Source organism: Cornus florida, unplaced genomic scaffold, assembly GCF_030987335.1.
Source record: "Cornus florida cultivar Cherokee Brave unplaced genomic scaffold, ASM3098733v1 CherokeeBrave_3.0.0_Hap2_Chr07, whole genome shotgun sequence".
Lineage (NCBI taxonomy): Eukaryota > Viridiplantae > Streptophyta > Magnoliopsida > Cornales > Cornaceae > Cornus > Cornus florida.
The window spans coordinates 12,975,908-12,995,286 of record NW_026775577.1 but is presented as its reverse complement, the minus strand read 5'-3'; the positions used below and the strand labels follow the sequence as shown (position 1 = coordinate 12,995,286).

At 35.1% G+C, this 19,379-nt stretch overlaps 2 protein-coding genes across 4 annotated transcripts; one reads left to right on the top strand and one right to left on the bottom strand.

Annotated features, from left to right (window-relative positions):
- Positions 1-1,563: 1,563 nt before the first annotated feature.
- On the top strand, positions 1,564-8,403 carry LOC132266421 (UTP--glucose-1-phosphate uridylyltransferase). Its single transcript, XM_059767288.1, has 21 exons — positions 1,564-1,840; positions 2,053-2,100; positions 2,223-2,314; positions 2,422-2,512; positions 3,713-3,773; positions 3,876-3,953; positions 4,028-4,078; positions 4,180-4,253; positions 4,697-4,769; positions 4,877-4,934; positions 5,042-5,088; positions 5,168-5,233; positions 6,040-6,072; positions 6,994-7,046; positions 7,140-7,215; positions 7,299-7,355; positions 7,455-7,538; positions 7,627-7,725; positions 7,811-7,915; positions 8,038-8,109; positions 8,204-8,403. The coding sequence occupies exons 1-21, from the start codon at positions 1,758-1,760 to the stop codon at positions 8,228-8,230; spliced, it is 1,428 nt and encodes a 475-aa protein (XP_059623271.1). The 5' UTR covers positions 1,564-1,757; the 3' UTR covers positions 8,231-8,403.
- A 1,727-nt stretch (positions 8,404-10,130) lies between these two features.
- LOC132266420 (homeobox-leucine zipper protein HDG12-like) lies at positions 10,131-14,403 on the bottom strand. 3 transcript variants are annotated; one of them, XR_009468616.1, is made up of 8 exons: positions 13,956-14,403; positions 13,574-13,616; positions 13,053-13,379; positions 12,866-12,973; positions 12,557-12,766; positions 11,670-11,841; positions 11,152-11,583; positions 10,131-10,660 (listed from the first exon to the last, which is right to left on the bottom strand). XR_009468616.1 is itself a non-coding variant. In XM_059767286.1 (7 exons), the coding sequence occupies exons 1-7, from the start codon at positions 14,177-14,179 to the stop codon at positions 11,543-11,545; spliced, it is 1,125 nt and encodes a 374-aa protein (XP_059623269.1). In that variant the 5' UTR covers positions 14,180-14,403; the 3' UTR covers positions 10,131-11,542. The 3 variants fall into 3 exon arrangements, 2 of the variants coding, with proteins under 2 accessions (XP_059623269.1, XP_059623270.1); XM_059767286.1 differs by having other exon boundaries at positions 10,131-11,583; XM_059767287.1 differs by lacking the exon at positions 13,574-13,616 and having other exon boundaries at positions 10,131-11,583; positions 13,053-13,371.
- Positions 14,404-19,379: the final 4,976 nt, after the last annotated feature.

Below are 19,379 nucleotides of genomic sequence, written 5' to 3'. Positions count from 1 at the left end.
CTTTTATGGGATATTATAACTCCCGGAAGGAGTGTGCCGAGTCCACCTCCCTTTAGTTTGTGAGGGAAAAAAAGAAGAAGTTATATATGTGTGTAAAGAATAATAATGTTAATCACTTGTTGTTTTGGTTAATTAATGATAGAAAAGAAAAGAAACAATAATAATCATATTTAGAAAAAAAAAAAAAAAAACTATTTCAATTAATTTACTACCACACTTATAAATTTTGCCTTAAACAAATTTACTATTAACAAAGTTTTATTAAAGATGCTAACGTTTTCTTCTTTTTCCATTCCATACAAGAAAACCAACTCATAAGTGACTTATCCCTCCCAATCCTTCTATTACCTTCTTTTCCTGCCAAAATTTTGAACCAAGCACAAAATAAAAGGACTGGTTTGGTAATCATAATTGCTTTGTACTTTCGTTTTGACTCGAAATAGAAATAATGTTTCTGTTTTAAAGTGTATTTAACACTATTTAGAAACTTGTTTGATAACATAAATTTGTTGTAATTTTTTTTTTTTTTAAATATGAAAATATGTTTCGTAAAAAATGTTGCAAATTTGAAAAGCTAGTTAAAAATGTTATTTTAGTTCAAAAAAAATAATTATAATTTTTTTGGGCAGTGTTTTGCTACAATACCAAAGTAAATAAAAGCATCATTTTAATATTTTCGATTTTAACCTTAATTTTGAAAACGTTTCGATACTATTCAAATGACATCAAACATTACCAAATATACTTTGTGCTTTTGTTTACATTAGCAAAAATAAAAGATGCAAAGCAAAAGTATTAACCAAACTAGCCCTAATTTTTTTTTTTCTTCCATTTTATTTCCAACCAAACAGCCCTTAGTATAGAAAGAAGAAAGAAGAAAATCTATCAAAATATAAATCGAATTATAAAGTATGACCAAAAATTTTAAGGCTCTTAGATTATTATAAAACTCTAATTATTTTACTATTACTGAATTATTATTATTTTTTTTTTGCAGATCACACATTTGTAAGAATTAGAAATGTCAAAAACTTTCTAGACAATTAAAATTTTACTATAGGCATCACGGAAGTCAGAGCACACACTCAACCCAACAGAGCCAAATATTTCACCTTTTGCGTGGAAATGGCGCTAGTCAATCTCAATTTCCGTGGGGGCACTTCATATTCGCCAGCATATTCTCCTCTCTCTCTCTCTCTCTCTCTCTCTCACACACACACACACACAAACACACAGTTTTTGTAAATTTCAAAGCCTAAAATTCCGTTGGCTATCACGTAGATTATGTGCCATCTGTTTGCTTTCTCCGCCGTATTCACATTTATCCTTCATAAGCTACACAATACACACATATATATATATGCACACAAGCATATATACACGCATACAGACACACACTCTCTCACCATCACATTTATATAAATAATTCCATTGATATCACGTAGATTATGTGCCATCTGTTTGCTTTCTCCACCATATTCACATTTATCCTTCATAAGCTACACAATACACACACACACACATATATATATATATATATATATGCACACAAGCATATATACACGCATACAGACACACACTCTCTCACCATCACATTTATATAAATAATTCCAAACATTATCACCACCTCCTCACAACTCTTCACTCCCAACCTTCCAATCTCTCTCTGTCCTTTCTCTCTCTAGATCGAATCTGTAATATTCGTCCTCCATTTTCTCTATCTATCTCTGTAGATCGGTGCTCTGTATTAGTCTCCAATGGCTACTGCTACTCTGAGCCCTGCGGATACCGAGAAGCTGTCTAAGCTTCAATCTGCTGTCGCTGGCCTCAACCAAATCAGGCGAGTGTTCTCAATTTTTCTCATTTTTGATTCGTTCACGAGTACTCTACGGATTTGATGTTTTTCTCAAATTTTCTCAATTTTGATTCGTTCACAAGTATTCTACTGATTTGATGTTTCAAATTTCGTTTCCTTTTGTCGAACTTGAGTGATTGAATCGCAGATCTGACTTTGAATCTCTGGCTAAACTAGTTTCGTGTTCGAATTTGCAGCGAGAATGAGAAATCTGGATTCATTAACCTCGTCTCTCGCTATCTCAGGTACAATTGCGATTCATGATTGTTTTTGTTAACTATTACTGATCAGTGTGTGTATATGGATATGTTGAGATCTAATTTTCACAAAATTGTGGTTTTTATTTTTATTTTTTAATTCATTGAAGTGGCGAAGCGCAACATGTCGACTGGAGTAAAATCCAAACCCCTACTGATAAGATTGTCGTTCCTTATGACACTTTAGCACCGACACCGGAAGGTAATTGTTTGAATATTATATGGTTCTAATTAATTTAATTATCTGCGACAAATTTGCCCATTCGATTGCTCTCTTTAGGTAGGATATAATCATCTCAATTTTTGCAGATCCTGCCGAAACCAAGAAGCTTTTGGACAAACTTGTGGTGTTAAAGCTTAATGGAGGATTGGGGACAACTATGGGCTGTACTGGTCCTAAGTATGCATTTACCTTCTTTTTTATTATTATTTTAACTAATCCTGGCCTTATTGTACAACTGAATCATATGAATCCTTAACAAATGTCTCCTAATGATTTATGAGATGCCTTGCACTAGTTCCATTTGGGAGAAGATCTTTGTCTCGGCTCTGTTCTTAAGATTTTACCCACCATAAAAGAAGTTTCCTCTTGATGTTTGATGTTTTTTTTTTTGCTATGTGATTGTGGCAGATGCATGGAACCCCAGATTCAATTCATAGGTTTTAAAATATTTATCTTTTATATAATTTTCCCCTTCCCAGCATTTGCCTTTCAGTGGAAGTAGCAGTATTCTTTGCTGAGATATTAGTCAGGCCACTTTCATAATGGTTCATAATGGGAGTGCTGCAAACTCCACACAATAAGAGTGTAACTTCATCCTTCATTTCCTCGATTCTTGAATTTAACCTGAGAATTTCTTATGATCCCCAGGCAACTGTCATTCATACATGAATCCATGTATTCAAGTCCCTTGTAGTATAGGTCCCTTTGATTATACTATTTAAGTTTTCTTTCCCATCGGGCTCATTTGGCTACCAGCTGAGGAAGCATGATATTTATTAAAGACCTTAGAATGGTACTTTGTTAAATAATGTTCATGTTAGAGGAGCATAGGTCCATCCTTTCTCAATTGGACTTGTTACTTTACCTTGTCATGTGACACCTGGACACCTCATGCCCGTCATCCATAAATAATTCCATGTCATATATGATTCCGTTTGTCAATTTGCGATTCTTTCTTAAACCAGATCTTTGAACATTTCAATTTTCTAAAGATTTCACGTTAGGAAGATGTTAATTTTTTTATAAACGTCACTGGTCTATCTTTGTCCTGGTGACTTTGTGTCTCAACTTTCTAGTCCTAAATCAAGGTTTCAAGACTGGTAGAAAAGAGGGGGAAAATAATATTTATAAACATCTACTCAAGAATGCTGAATAATTCACGATTCTATGAACAAAGACTATTTTATCTTCTGATAACCAAATATTGCTGGTATGCTAATTTGTAATTTCTTATAAAAAAAAGGTGCACACAATAATCAATATTTAACTTCTCGACAGCATATAATACACTGTTCAAGTTTTCATATATTATTTAACGTTTGCCTGCCATGATTCTCCATGTACCTTACTTCTTACATTAGTATTTTTGTGATGCAGGTCCGTTATCGAAGTCCGTAATGGTTTGACATTCCTGGACTTGATTGTCATCCAAATTGAGGTCTCTTTTATATTATAGTAGATATCTTTTACTTATCTGGTTAGCATTTTTGTTATACCTTCTTTCCTGAAAGTTGCAACTGATCCTTTGATTCATGTATAGTCACTCAATTCCAAGTATGGATGCAATGTTCCTCTGCTTCTAATGAACTCATTCAACACGCACGATGATACACAGAAGGTGAATGATATTTGCATTTACCTTTTAAAGTTCTCAGATCTTAGTAGAGTACTGACTTGCAATTTTCAATGTAGATTGTGGAAAAATATACCAAATCAAACATTCAGATTCATACATTTAATCAGGTTTGTAAATCGTTTATGTGATCACTTGTTTTATTATCCACTTCTGGTATTTCTTGGATTCTAAAAATTTGAATCTCATCTTCATTCTTTGATTTACACAGAGTCAGTACCCTCGTTTGGTTGTTGAAGATTTTATGCCTTGGCCGTGCAAAGGAAATACTACCAAGGATGGATGGTACTATATAATTTTTCTTTCGATTGTTTTGTCTGTTGACCAGTATATTAATTTTTATGCTGTTAGAATACTAGAATCAGTTGAACTCAAACAGATGGTGTTACCATGTGACTTCTAACTTTTTGCTCTTCTATGTCCTTTCTAAATAATGAAGTGATTATCTGTTTGTCTCCTTTCTTGCTTGCCTGATTTTGTTTAGATTTACTTTTAAAATTCTTTCAGCTAAATTTATCCTATTGTTCAAAAAGAAGATTTGGACGTCTCGTTGTTTGCATTTACATGGATAAATACATTCTTCATTATTATATTTCATTTCTGATGACGAGAATTGAGGTTACTGCTATTAAAGTGTCCTGTCATATTTGCTAAATTCACCTTATGAATACTGTTCATGTCCTGTCATATTCTTAAATTCACCTTATGAATACTGTTTTCATGTGAAGGTATCCTCCTGGACATGGTGATGTGTTCCCATCCTTGATGAATAGTGGCAAGCTCGATGCATTATTATCACAGGTTATTTTTTCTTTATGTTCCAGTTCATTGTTCTCCAAATTTGTTTTTATGTGTTTCTGTTATATTATTTAATTTATTATTAATCCTTCCTTTTCATCCTTTCACAGGGCAAGGAATACATCTTTGTTGCCAACTCAGATAACTTGGGTGCTATCGTTGATTTAAGTATCCTTATTATGATTCTTAAATTACTGGTTCTTACCTCCTATATTGCTGCTGCTTATAATGGTCAAGTCAGTTGCTTTGTTATGTTCCTTAATTCAGTGTTACAGAAATTTTAAACCATTTGATTCAGAACAAGAACGAGTACTGTATGGAGGTGCTCACAAGAGATTGTTGTAAATTAGATCTTTTTTTTCTTCAGAATTTTTTTCTATAACTTTATTATGCTTTTGAAGGTTACACCAAAGACATTGGCTGATGTGAAAGGTGGCACTCTGATTTCTTATGATGGGAAGGTTCAGGTATGTAAAATATATTTTCATGATACTGAAATATCGTTAATGTAATTCTGCCTCTGTCAGAGATGGGGATAGTGAAGGTAGACATAAAACATGTCAGAAGACGGTCTAATTCTTCCAATTGCATTTGATCTTCCAAATTTAAGATATATACAGCTTTATATGGCCTTCTAACCTTTCCCAACCTATTCCTTTGTTGCGTCTTGCATTGCCCTGATTTAATGGAAATAATCTATAAGAAGGCTGAGGTGATGATGGAATGGATTTGAACCAAATCAAAGCTGAATTGATCGAATCAGATAACAAAATACCAAGATCTAATCTGATGACAAAAAAAACTTGTGTTTAGTTTCATAAATTTATTTCTCAATATATTTTGTGTTAAATAATACGCATAAACACAAACCCTTTGTGCTGAAGTATTGTGTTATATAATTTTCTAGGAAGCCAACAGTGGTGGCATCAAAATTAATTTTTTTAAAAAAAAATTTCCCCTATATATGTTGGATAAATGCACCCATGTCCGTTGCGGAACTTCAACCCTACAAATGGTGGTCTGTGGTTAATTGACTTAAATATTCCTCTCATATATATATATATATATATATATATATATATATATAATTGAATACATTTGGGTTTTACACTTTTACGTGATCTTTTCCTAGATTAGTTTCTCATTCATATCCAGTTAAGCTTTTTCAACCTGGAAATAATGAGTTCTATTTCACTGTTCTGTAAACTAACTGTCTGCATTTATACTGTATAGAGTTGCTTAATAATGTTTTCCTTGCCTTTGTGTATTGCAGCTCCTAGAAATTGCACAAGTTCCTGATGAACACGTGAGTTCCAGTTCTATTATTTTGCTTCCTTTGTTTTTACTTTTTATTTTGTGGTCTTCCTTGTTTTTCACTCTACATGCATCTGCACTGGCCACTTTATTATGTGTCAGCATAACTCAGCACTAGGTTTCCACCCGTTCTTTTCTGAAATTATATAGATATACACACCATAACTGAATAGCAGGAGAACATAGGTAAATCCTATTACATTTATTGACTAATCATTATTACTGGAAAGGCTGCCACTACTGCCAGAGCAGAATTAGCTATTAACAGAAGTGCTTGTGTACGGTTGTACTTGTGCCAACTGCTTCTGCAGTTCTACCAATTAATTTATGGATAGCCGATATCACCTTGGAAATAGAGACATCAATTGTTTCTTTTCTTTCAATCCATCCCATGATTTGAATGAGTAGCAAATACGACCTGTTTCTTTTTCCTTGACTAAGTTGGGGCGAGTTTATGGAATTTCCTGACTCACCATTATTAGTTAGTAATTATTACCAGCTGAATAATTTTTGTACCAACCTGTGGATAACGGTATCTGATATTGGATTTTAATAGCAAGTAAAATTATGATTTTGGCCACGATCGAGAACAGAGGGACCTAATTTGCCAGAATGTGAAGTTAGAGTGAGAGTGTTCAATTCTGCAAGACCTCATGATATCATCAGGGCAGCACATGTATAAGTTGGGGCTTGTCATTCAAAACTTAGGTGTTGATAACTTGATAGTTTAACCATCGCGGAACATTGACCAAGTCCCAGCTTTCGGGTGCTCTAAGAGGCCTAACACCACCATCGTCGACAAAAAAGAGGGAAAAAAAAAGAAAGAAAGAAGAAGAAGCCCCAGCTTTGACCATAGTTTGAATCATATTACAACTAGTTTAAGGTTGATGTTTGAGCTTTTTGATTCATCCAGGTCAATGAATTCAAGTCAATAGAGAAGTTCAAAATTTTCAACACCAACAACTTGTAAGTCATACTTACCGAAAGAAACAACTTCAAGTCATGGCGTTTTACATGTAAAAGTATAATGGTTGGATATTCACACCATTGTTGTTCTAGGTGGGTGAACCTGAAGGCAATTAAAAGACTTGTAGAAGCAAATGCACTCAAGATGGAGATTATTCCAAACCCCAAGGTATTCATTCGTTTCCTTGATATTGTTCACACTCCAACAAGCTGGTTTTCATGTTCCGATGATGAAGTTAATCTGGTTTTCAGGAAGTGGATGGGGTCAAAGTTCTTCAGCTGGAAACAGCAGCTGGTGCTGCAATTAAGGTGTGCACTACACTCATCAATCAACTCTCTATTCCTTTCCTTTCACTTTTGTAGTACAGTGTTTTTTTAGTCTCTATAATGTGATCTTTTGCAATCCAGTTTTTCGATAATGCTATTGGTATCAATGTTCCTCGATCACGTTTTCTTCCCGTGAAAGCATCCTCAGATTTGCTTCTTGTCCAGGTTAACCTTCTCTCTGAAATCATTTTAGGAGTTTGTGCATTTTGTGCTCATTTGAGGGTTGGTTAACACATCCATATGATGTTTACAGTCTGATCTTTACACCTTAGAAGATGGCTTTGTGAACCGAAATAAAGCAAGGACAAATCCTGAAAATCCTACCATCGAATTGGGACCTGAGTTTAAAAAGGTCAAGATTAATTCCGGAAAGTTGATTTTTTGTTTCGGTGCAACTTTCAAATTATGTTGCTGATTAAATTTTTTTTTTTTACCAGGTTGCTAACTTCTTAAGCCGTTTCAAGACCATCCCCAGTATTATTGAGCTTGATAGCTTGAAGGTGACTGGTGATGTCTATTTTGGAGCCAACATTGTTCTCAAGGTATTAATCATGTTTGATCGCATTTCTTCACCCCATTTCACGATTAACTGTGACATCCCGATAAATGTGTACTTGTTAACTTTTTAATTAACTCTTTCTTGAACTTGCTATAATTCCTCCAGGGGAAAGTGGTGGTTAATGCCAAATCTGGAGTTAAACTGGAGATCCCTGATGGAGCTGTACTCGCGAACAAGGTGACACACCGGATTTATTTATTTTTGTAAGTTTTTGTATAAAAACAAGCCGAATTCAATATTTTGGCTTACATTGTCGTATCTCGTTGTCCAGGAAATTAATGGCCCGGAGGATATTTGAGAAAGTTGCTCACTTCAACTACCGGTGGAGAGGCTACCAGTAGTAGTCTTTTGAGTACTGTTTTGGTTGTAATGTCCATGTAAGGTTTGATATAGAAAATAAATGAACCATTTCTGTTTGAAGCCAATGGCAATTAGAACGTTTGCGGATTAACACAGACTTTTTATTATCAATGAGAGTTTCGTTTTCGTATTGAATAATACACATCGTGTAGCCTCCCCCAATCAAGTTAGATGACTCCACCAAAAGAACTTAGTAGCTCGATACCAATGACTATGGTGAAGTAGGTGGTGGTAAAGAAGTGTCCGAGTTTATGATATCGGTGTATTACTCAAGGTTTTGGAAATTTTCAAATTTATTATGTTTCCATGAGAAACAAAAAATCCATGTTTGTTTGGTTTGATGTTATGTTACTGTTTCAAAGTGGATGTTATTTTCAGTGCTAAGCTTTATGTTTGTTTGGTCTACTGCAATTCTGTCCAGAATGGTCGAATAGCGTATTAGTATTGTTAGAACGGAATGGGAAGTCTAGGTCAAGACTCAAGAATCAAGATCCTGTCCTTCCTTGGGCTGTTTGGGTCCCGGGAAAATCAGAAGGTATCCAAAAAAAGGGGAAAATGTTATCGATCCTGTCTTTCCTTGGAATTATTATTGACATAAGACAAACTTTTTAATTTATTCAACAACTTATTTTGACTACCAAAAAGTCAAAAACCGTTAAAAGCTATGCGCCAATTTTCTATTTCCCATCCCGGCTCTCTCTTCTTTACTTGTTCTTCTAAAAATGATGAAAGACCAAGAAGAAGAGAAACGAAAACATTTTTCGAGATTGCCTAGGGTAATTAATTAATTAATTGACCATGGTGCTTTTAATAGACACCTATGTGGTGTGGGACACGCACACCTATGTAGTATGGAACAAGGACATGCCAATTTTTTGGAAAGTAGGACGCAAGTAAGGTTTGTATTCGCTATATATAAATATAAATTTTTATTTATATACATGTGTTGAGTAATAATATTATAAAATTATAATTCATTTCTAATTTTATATTAATAGTTCTTAATGATATATATATATATATATATATATATATATATATATGTTATTGCACTACTTTATCATAATAGTGTTTTTATTTTAAATAAACAAATCATTTAATGCTTCGCTTTTGAGATGTGTATAATGTCGATTTTTATTAAAGAAAAAAGTTGAATATTTTAGAATGTGTTCATATTATTTTTAAGATTATCGGTAGATTTGTATTATAAATATTTAAAAGTGTGTTTGGAAGTGTCGGGGAAGTGTCCAAAATAATAAAAATTTATTTTTATTCATGGACAAGTGTCTAAGGTTTTCCAACGAGTGTCAGTGTCCGATACACGACTTGGATACGGCTCCTTCGTAGAAGTGTCCGTGCCTTATAGATAGACACTCGGTGAGAAAATAAAAGAGTAGATTATATAATTTGGACACATACATCCAAGACCTAGAGATAAGAGAAGATGCCATATAAAGTAAAGGGAAAAAGAGTAATGATGTCATTATAATTGTAAAAGATATTAATGACATCATGATGTCAATTCTCATTCACATAAATTGAAATTGTCCCACTTTCAGACTCCTAACAAATCCGTCAATTTTATGTGAGTAGAGGGGCTAGAGGCTGATGGAATGAAATCTTGCCTACATTCAAGTTGGGGGGGAGGGGGTTTTAGGTTAAATGCCACATGCTACTGTCCACTGTATTCTCGTTTGGGGGTTGGGAGTTTCAGATTCAGAATCCACCACCCTACAAGGAAGGAGACATAAAACTACATTGTAGTTCTACTATAACTACATATTCCATCAATGATCACAAAGTCATTCGATCAGAATTCTTTACGAAAATACCAAATAGAGAAAAACATGCTGCAATCTTCTTTATCACCATTCCATGTAACTTTCTTATATATTCATATACAATGAATTAAAAGTCAATGCTGTTTTAAACCATTCCATGTAACTTTCTTATCAATCAAAATCCCTATAATTAGAAGACACAGCAGTACCACAGACAGTGAACACATCCCAGGTCAAGCATATTTAGAGCAAGTCAAAGCGGCCTTGATTTTCTGAATGTGGGAGCAGACGAGAGCTTTGACATCGGCAATGGAACTGCCCCCGTCGACCTGTATATGGAAAGCCATTGTGAGAAGTGAACCACCAGATTTGCTGCTACTTGTACTGGTTGAAGCTCCGGTTCCTTTGTCAGAACCGCCATCACCAGATCTGACGAACCCTGATGGAAATATGGGCGTCCTCACACCTCTTATAGCTGCCTTGATGGTTTCAGAATCTATGGGGGCATATGGTATTAGTGATCCCAAAGGGTCAACCCAGCTCTCTTAAAGCATCAACGTCGTCTTCTTCTCTCCGGAGAAAAAAGTCTGCTACAAATCAACCACTGAATTATAAATTTCTTGCTCCCAAGAGCTTCAAATGAAATTTTTTCATTCTGGGGTTAAATAGGTAGGAGCATAAACTGAAACATTCTGGAATTACAAAAAGATGATCACTAAATCGTTAGTGCTGCATAAAAAAATTACTCCGAGTGTAGTTACTAATATGAATAAGAGACTCTCTGTCAAGCATTATCGCCAGAGCAAGCTATTTTTCTTTTGTGGCTACCTCAAAGAGTGTTCAACAAGCTGGCTTAAATTTTACATGTAAGCAACCAACCCACTCTGGAAATGACATTGTCTGGTCTTTTTGGTAGCATAAATAAGCATTCATTTTCACTAATTATTATTAGGAGATTGCTCTTGGAATTTCATAAATGACCTCTTCGACTAAGTCCTATTAACAAAAATTAGATGGACATTTCATTAATATGTGATTTTACATGCTCCATACAGTAATAAAGCTTGAAAGAAATGACCTCAATAATGGATACATTATTCCCAGGATGAGCTCCGGTTGACATGTTTGCAATCCGATGCACTGGATTTCCATTGCAGTGCACATCCCACAGTAAAACAAATGGAAATAAATCGTAATTGTTAATGCCTGTTATCAAGACTAATTCCCTAATGGTCTCAATATAATAATCACATTTTAAAAAAAAAAAAAAAATTTGGTTAAGGAACCTGATTTCGGGTTTTCACTTCTCTAAAGAAGTTAAAGAGAGTGTCACAAGAGATAGGAAGCCACAGAGATGCAGCAGCACTGATAACCATGCCACTACGAATGCAGAGTCGAAAATTATTGTTCATTTCTGATAATGGAGGGATATCCCTTGTTCTTGGAATGAACAAGCTTGCGCAGAAAAACTAAACCATTCTGTGGGAAAGAATCATCGCCGCTTTTCTAACTGGACAACAAACATTGAACGAGTATAAAAATTTAAAGAATATTAACCAAAGCTCCTCTGAAGAATACCTTGTTGGAAAAGAGTACCTTGTTGAGTAAGTGCTCTTTCCCTCAGCAAGTATGTGTATTTCTCAAGGCTCCTCTGAAGAGTTATAACCCATCGCTGTGCTCCGTATGCTAAAGAATTACATACTAAATCTCTAAATAGATGATGAGTTTGGGACTTATCGTCCACTTCCACACGTTCTACCCAAGTAACCTATCAAATTAAGAATTTGGTGTCAATATTTAATCTGATACCAGAGGCACCTTTCTGCCGGGAAAGTTAGAAAGAGGGACGTGTAGAAGGTTATTGGACAAGTATGTAAGAACTCAAGTTTATGACAAGTATGAATGAGTCACATTAGAGCCTAATATTGGGAAGGCACCATATATTTGCTGTTGGATGAAGCGACATTGTGAACGTACGAGATGAAAGAGGCATGCATAGATAACCAGCCTTATTTTAGGCAAATAACAATGGAGCTGTTTGTATCCATTTTCAAGTCCCCTTTTTGGTGGTTTACCCGATCCCCCTGCATCTAGCACAGCTTGAACCATGCCAGCGCCCAGTGCTATGGGGATGTGCAGCAGATATGATTAGTCTAATTAGCCAGTGGTAGATTAACTACGATTCTGATGACCCTCATCATCAATTAATAGTCAACTCAATTAATGGACAAAGAAGGAATCTACTAATAATACCACAACTCAACAGAGAATGTAGGATGTCTTTCATCTATATATATATATATATGTATATATATATTTTTTTTCTATAATAAAAAGTAGGAGAGACAACACAGTACGTAGTCTAGAAATCAAGTCCCAACTTGTGTCACAGGAAGTATGAATCTACTAATGAAAGCATTTTCATGTCTAGATTCTATTTGTAGCATAGGCAAGAATAACGAAAGTGATTACAGAGACCTCACTTTTGAGTATCCATTGGGCATATTTCGAATCATGCAACCAGATGGAAGCCTCCAAGAGCGAAACGGGGAGGCTTGAATTTTATGTCTGGAGCAATCGTAGGACACGTCCCCCACAACCCACGAACCTGGCTCTAGTTGTTGACAAAATCGGAGGAATAAGAATTCTCGAGGTGCCACAAGAGGTGATAAAATATGCATTTGGCCATACATCTGCATCAATGGGTCATTTGACTCAGTTAAGCTTTTTCATAACCAAAATTTCAGATTAAAACAGAAAAAGAAAAACAACTTCATGGCTAGGCTATGTACCAGCTGCAATTTAAGGAAATCACCCTGGTTTCCTAACATTCCAGTATCAATTACTTCAATTGTCCTTGCTGTTCTAACAATTGTGGGGAAAAAATTCATCCATTTCTCCTGCAGAAATTAAACTGTTAGTTCAAATGGTATGAGCTTAATTCAAATCATGGGATAAAAAGAGAGTATAAGAGCTAACTGAATGAAGTAACATGTTGACCAACTGGCTTCCAGCCATCTTCAATTCACACGAACACTTTGATGACTCGATCAGAGCACTGGAACTTTTCAAGTGACTAACTCTGGGGAAAAGCTTGTCATGGACCTCACAGTTAAGAACATATACCACCCCAGCTATCGGAGACTTGATCCACATGGGCTCATTGACATGCAAAAGCCATTTCAATTCATCCCTGGCTCTGCCAGCAGTCTCAATTATAAGTGACTTTTCGATGTATGGCAGCATAGGATTGCCCAACGCATGGGAAAGGCCTTTCACTCCCAGTTCTGAGGACAATCTTTCACGCTGCAACACATACCACGACAAGCATCAAATAAAATAGACCATTAAGAACAAAATTTAAATAGAATAGAAAAAGAGGGTTCATGTGGCCAACCCTATTCATATGTGGCCAACCCTATTCATATGGGAGGATGAGGACGGCGATGAAAAACAAAATTTGAACATACCAAACTAAACATTCAAGAATCAGAACAAACCTCTAGTTTCAGTTGCTCATTTTGCATCTTTATTTGCTCTAGTCTATATTAAAATAAACAATCAAGAATCAGAACCAGAAGGTACACGAAAAAATTTGGTTTCTAGCATAACCGAAACAAACTAGAAATTTTAAACCTTTAATATAACAATCAAAATACTCTAATCAGAATATAAAGAAAATCAAATAAAAGATAATAATTCCCAGAACATGCATCTCAATCATAAGTAGAAATTTTGTCAAGCACTAAGCATGCATAAAGAAAGAGATAAAAGATCGTTCAATCAACAAATTACATCGTGAAATTTACACACACAAACACACACACACACATATATATACATACACAAACACAGAAAGATATGAATTGATGGTGGGCTTACTCTATAAGCTTCTGAATCTCTTGAGCACTATAGTGATGGCATGGCTTCTTGCGCTTCCTTGAATATAAGCCGCCTTCGTCATCAGAAGATCCATTTCCTCCACACACCAAATTCAAATCTATATGATGGCATGGCTTCTTGCGCTTCCTTGAATCAGAGCTTTCTTTCTCATCAGAAGACCCATTTCCTCCATACACCATATTCGAATCTATGTATTTATCCATGAAGATAAATCAAGAATCGTGCTTTAACGCTCAGAGAGAGAAACAGAGTACGAAGAATTGTTTCTTGAAACCCCTTTTTTGACACCCAGAGAGAGATGTGTTGGTTCAGAAGATGAAAAAAAATTGGTTCATATATATAAGCCTATAAGGTTTAGTGAGGTATGCAGAAGATTGAAATGGGTTTTGTGGAGTCGTAGAGATTTTTTTATTTCGCTGCACTTCTCTTTCACATCCTATTATAGGACGATTGAAAACTTATTTTTTTGAACTTTTTAAATGATTTTGACAAATGGGTCATGGTCCCATGGAGCATTGCCTTTGTGGGTCCACTTGAAAATACAGTTACTCCGTATATAAATAAAAGAAATATATAGATATATATATATATATATATATATATATATATATATATAAAATTTTAACCCTGACTCTTTCCGGATAATTACAATAGGGGCTTGCCCTCTAATTTTAACATCGGCCTCTCTTTTAATTGTGGTTTGAGTAACACTGATGTCCTTCTTGTAATTGTGGTATGAGTAATACTGATGTCCTTATTATAAGATCTGATTTAATAAGTATAAAATAAATATTCAATGAACTCGGTGCATTAGTTTAATTTAAGTCGTTTGTGATACGTGCACACGACTTAAATTAGTTAAGTGCACCGAATATCTACTCGAAACACATACATTTTTATAGACATTATGTTAGACAATGACACTTCCTAGATACTCTTGAACGATACTTTAAAAATAAAGCACTTAATTGTTACTGTTCCAAAGTAAGAGTCCATATACTCATAGGGGTGTACAAAAAAACACGTTAGGAGTGGCAAAAAGGGTACCGAATCGTCGCTTCGGTCCAATTGTGATTTTGATCGCAAAATAAGACCAGTAGTATTATTGAATAATGCATATCATGTAGCCTCCCCCTATCAAGTCAAATCAGATGACTTCCACCAAACTTTAGTAACTCGATACAGTAAACTTCACTTAAATTTAATTACTAAATGGATACGCTAAAGAAGTATCCAAGTTCATGATATCAAAGAAAATCACAAAAACCAAAAACCCCTCCACTAAAATTAAACACTCTTTTAAATTAAAAAAATATTATCAAGTTGCCTCCAAATTCATGTAAAATGATAAAGTTATATTTATTATTTAAAATATTAAATTAAAAACTAATAGTTATTATTGTAAAATTACAAGACTACCCGAATCTTCTTCCTCAACACCCTCTTTCTAAAACCCCGGCCATCACCGCCTCTTCTTAACCGGTCCACCACCACAAACAAAGGATATTGAAGGGGTTTTTCTTCTACATCAAAGGATATTGCATGGCCTCAACACCCTTTTCTTATTTCTCTGTTTGTTTACCGCTATTTGCAAAGAAGATGATCGAGTCGATCAGTATAAAGACCCTGATGTAGAATAAACAGAGAAACAATGTTGCCTAGGGTTTATTCCTAGGGTTTATTTGCATAATGTTGCCAATTTCGGTCGGATTTCCAGCATTGCTGCTGTCGAGATCCACCAAACTGTTCATCACGAATCCTCATTGAGCGAGTTTCCAACCCACCTGCTACAGAGCATCGGTGTTGTCCGGCTGAGGCGGGCCAATTCCGGTGAGATGGAATTGGGTCTTCAATCGGAGTTTTTGTTCGAAGCTTTCGTCGGGGTCAATGGACCCTGCTGTCTATCAATGTCTTCACACGGATTGGGTCTTCATGGTGTTCACGGTTTGGTAAGTTGGAACTCACCGGAGCTATATATATATGAATGGTGTTCTGCCCGTGCAATCGGAACTGAAACTCAGGCTCGCCGGTTTAGTCGCTGCAATGGGTTGTGTTGGGGAGGTTACCGTGGGTTTGGATTGAGACTAGGAGGGCGGCGAGGCTGAGGATCCAGCGGCAGCGGCAACATCACCTATGCTTAGTCTTCCGGCGGCTATAGCTCTAATAGCGGCGATAGTTCTCCGGTGGCGGATAACGGTTGAGGAAGTAGAAAGGGAGGGTGTTGAGGAAGAAGATTAGGGTAGTTTTGTAAATTTACAAAAATAACTATTAGTTTTTAATTTAACATTAATTTATAAGGATAATTTTACCATTTCACATGGGTTCAGGGATTGTTTAATTTTAGTGGATTTTTTTTTCACCGATTAGATAGTAGAGTGGAGTTTTGTGATTTTACCCTATCAAAAGTATTGCTGAGGTCTTAGAAATTTTCAAATTTATAATGTTTCCATGAGAAACAAAAATTCCCAATTTGCTTTGGTTTGACGTTAAGTTATTGTTTCAAAAGTAGATGTTATTTTCAGTGGGATAAGTGCAGAAAACACTCTTAAAATATACTTTGTGTAATATTTTTATCCTCTATTTAAAAAAGTGTGCAAAAAACACTTATAATCTTTTCATATTGTACAAAAACATCCCCTTTGACATAAATTAGTATTGTAATACCCGTTTTGCCTTTTTACTCTTCCTAAAATGACCAGGGTATATATGCTACAAATCTCATAGTATAAGGGTGCTATGTATGCATTACCTTGTATTTTTTTAAAACTTTTTTTTTTCTCTATATATATCTCTAACCATTTTTTTTTATTTAAAAAAACTTTGAGAATTTGTAAAATAAGGATTTGAATTTTTTAAGATTTTAGTTTACTCTTTTCTACTAAATTTTATTTATTTATTTATTTATTTATTTTTCATACCAACACTGTTAAAATAATAATAATAATAATAGTAATAATAATAATAAAAATAATAATATTTCTAATATCAGTATGCACTGATTTTCGGAATTTGAATTTTTTTGTTTTATTTAGTTTGCACTTTATTTTTGTCTTTTATTTTTTATTTTTATCTTTCCTTTGCTTTAATACTTTTATTTTTATTTTATATTTTTATCTTTACTTGTCCATTGCTGACGTCCTCAAATGGTATCATTTTCTGTCAATTTATAAAATTATTTGTTTTTATATATTTTATTTATAAAATTATTTATCTTTATATATTTTATAAAATGATTCAGTAAGAATAATTTAGTCAACTTAGGATTTAAATTTGTCAGAGAAACCTATTTGCACCAGATTGAAACTTTAGGAGTTTTTTTTGCATGAGAGGGGCATTGTACAATAATGTCCTTTTCGGTCATTTTACATAATTATTTATTTTTATATATTTTATAAAATAGTTCAATAAGGGTAATTTAGTCAACTTAGAGTTTAAATTTGTCAGAGGGACCTATTTGCACCAAATTGAAACTTTAGAGATTTTTTTTTGCACGTAAGATGTGTGATATGCACTGTAAGCATACATTATGGGTTTTTCCTGCACTTAACCCTATTTTCAGCACTAATCTTTATGTTTTGTTTGGTCTACTGCAATTTTGTCAAGAAAGGTTTGAATGGCCTATTTGTGAGAAGAGTTATGATAAGCAACGCCCAAAGAGAAAATGTGAAAACTCTCCGAATTTGATTTAGGTAAGCCAGGTCAAAGTTAAAAAACTGAAATGGAAAAAAAAACAAAAGAAAAAAAGAAAAGATGGTGCTTCATCTTTTCCCTCACAAATAGAAAATTGAAAACTCTTCGTCCTCTCCGTTACCAAAATCATAAATCGCAATACATAAAAAGAGTATAAATAATACTATATTTGTTTTGCTACAATCAATAGTTAAAATAATTTGATTTAATACTATAAAGTATTAAATCAAATTATTAAGGGTCTTCATGAGTTCTCTTCCCTGTCTAGTTTGAAGCCTAACCTCACCAAGAGTCAGATCTTTACTGCTAATATCCCTGATGACATTCATGACAGCATGGTTGCTTCCACTGGACTTGAAATTGGCCACCTTCCTCTCAAGTACTTGGGTCTTCCTGTCAGTAATACTAGGTTACAAGTTAATGACTGCAGAATTCCTGTGGAGAGAATAATCTCTCGGATCACTAACTGGACCTCAAAGTTCCTTTTCTTATGCTGGGAGACTTCAGCTTGTCAAATCCATCCTTATCAACATACATTCGTATTGGAGCAGACATTTTATCCTTCCACTCTAGGTGCTGAGCCAAATTAATTGTGTCCTAAGGAAATTTCTATGGACAGGGAAAGAATTGAAAGCCACTGGTGCCAAAATCAACTGGTTGGCTGTATGCAAGCCCAAAGATTATGGAGGGCTGGGGCTCCCAAATTTAACTGACATTAATAGGATTTCCATCCTAAGACACATTTGGAACCTCTTCAGTGACAATGGGCAATCCCTTTGGTATGATTGGGCTCATTCAGTGTTGATCAAGCAAAAAAGCTTTTGGACCCTCAAGCCAAATCAGCTTAGCTCATGGAATTGGAGGATGCTTCTCAAGTTGAGAGGCCTTGCTAGACCTTTCCTCAAACACCAAGTAGGCAATGGGAAGGATATTTCACTTTGGCACGATTACTGGTTACCTTTTGGCCCCTTACATGGGAGAATCGACCCTAATCTTATTCAAAACTCCCCATGGAACACTCATGCAAAGCTTGATTGCCTTTTAAGGCGTGGTCAGTGGAGGTTCCCTTCCCAATTTAGGAGCCTGGTCCCCTCAATTGGAGTTACTGAGCAACCTCCTACTATTACCAACAGCAATGATACTCCTTTATGGACCTTGTCTACTACAGGGAAGTTCAACTTGAAGCACACATATGATGCTCTCATTCCTCTACCCTTCTCTGTAGATGGAAACGCATTATTTGGTACCCAAATCACATTCCTAGTCATGCTTTTGTTACATGGCTTGCAATACAAAATAGACTCTGGACAAAGGATAGGTTCTTCAACTCCCAACCAGCTAATTCGAGGAGGTGCAACCTATGCTCCAATGAGAATGAGACCCACTAGCATATCTTCTTCACTTGTAGGTACTCTGCACGGGTTTGGGAGTACATTCAACATAGATGTGGTTTTTATTGTGGGGATTCAAGTTATCTTGTGATAGCTAATCAAATCTTGACTCTATGGAACGCAGAGAAGCAGTTTAGCTCTGCTTTACAAATCAAATTGTGCTTTTCCGCATGTATCTACTATATTTCGTGCAAGTTTGATAACTCCAGAACCTCAACACATGGTATGATATTGTCTGCTTTGGGCATGAGCCCACAAGATTTTGTTCTTGGACTTCACGCCAAAAGACCTCATACCAATTGAAGATGATGGACTTGCATAT

What these genes read in the sequence shown, in the direction of transcription:
- LOC132266421 (XM_059767288.1), top strand. Translation starts at nt 1,758, where the DNA reads ATGGCTACTGCTACTCTGAGCCCTGCGGATACCGAGAAGCTGTCTAAG. An exon ending in AGATTATTCCAAACCCCAAG is followed by an intron (nt 7,216 to 7,298) that starts GTATTCATTCGT and finishes TCTGGTTTTCAG; the next exon opens with GAAGTGGATGGGGTCAAAGT. An exon ending in TGGGACCTGAGTTTAAAAAG is followed by an intron (nt 7,726 to 7,810) that starts GTCAAGATTAAT and finishes TTTTTTTACCAG; the next exon opens with GTTGCTAACTTCTTAAGCCG.
- LOC132266420 (XM_059767286.1), bottom strand. Translation starts at nt 14,179, where the DNA reads ATGGATAAATACATAGATTCGAATATGGTGTATGGAGGAAATGGGTCT. An exon ending in ATTTCCTTAAATTGCAGCTG is followed by an intron (nt 12,767 to 12,865) that starts GTACATAGCCTA and finishes CCATTGATGCAG; the next exon opens with ATGTATGGCCAAATGCATAT. An exon ending in TGCCCAATGGATACTCAAAA is followed by an intron (nt 11,842 to 12,556) that starts GTGAGGTCTCTG and finishes TTAATTTGATAG; the next exon opens with GTTACTTGGGTAGAACGTGT.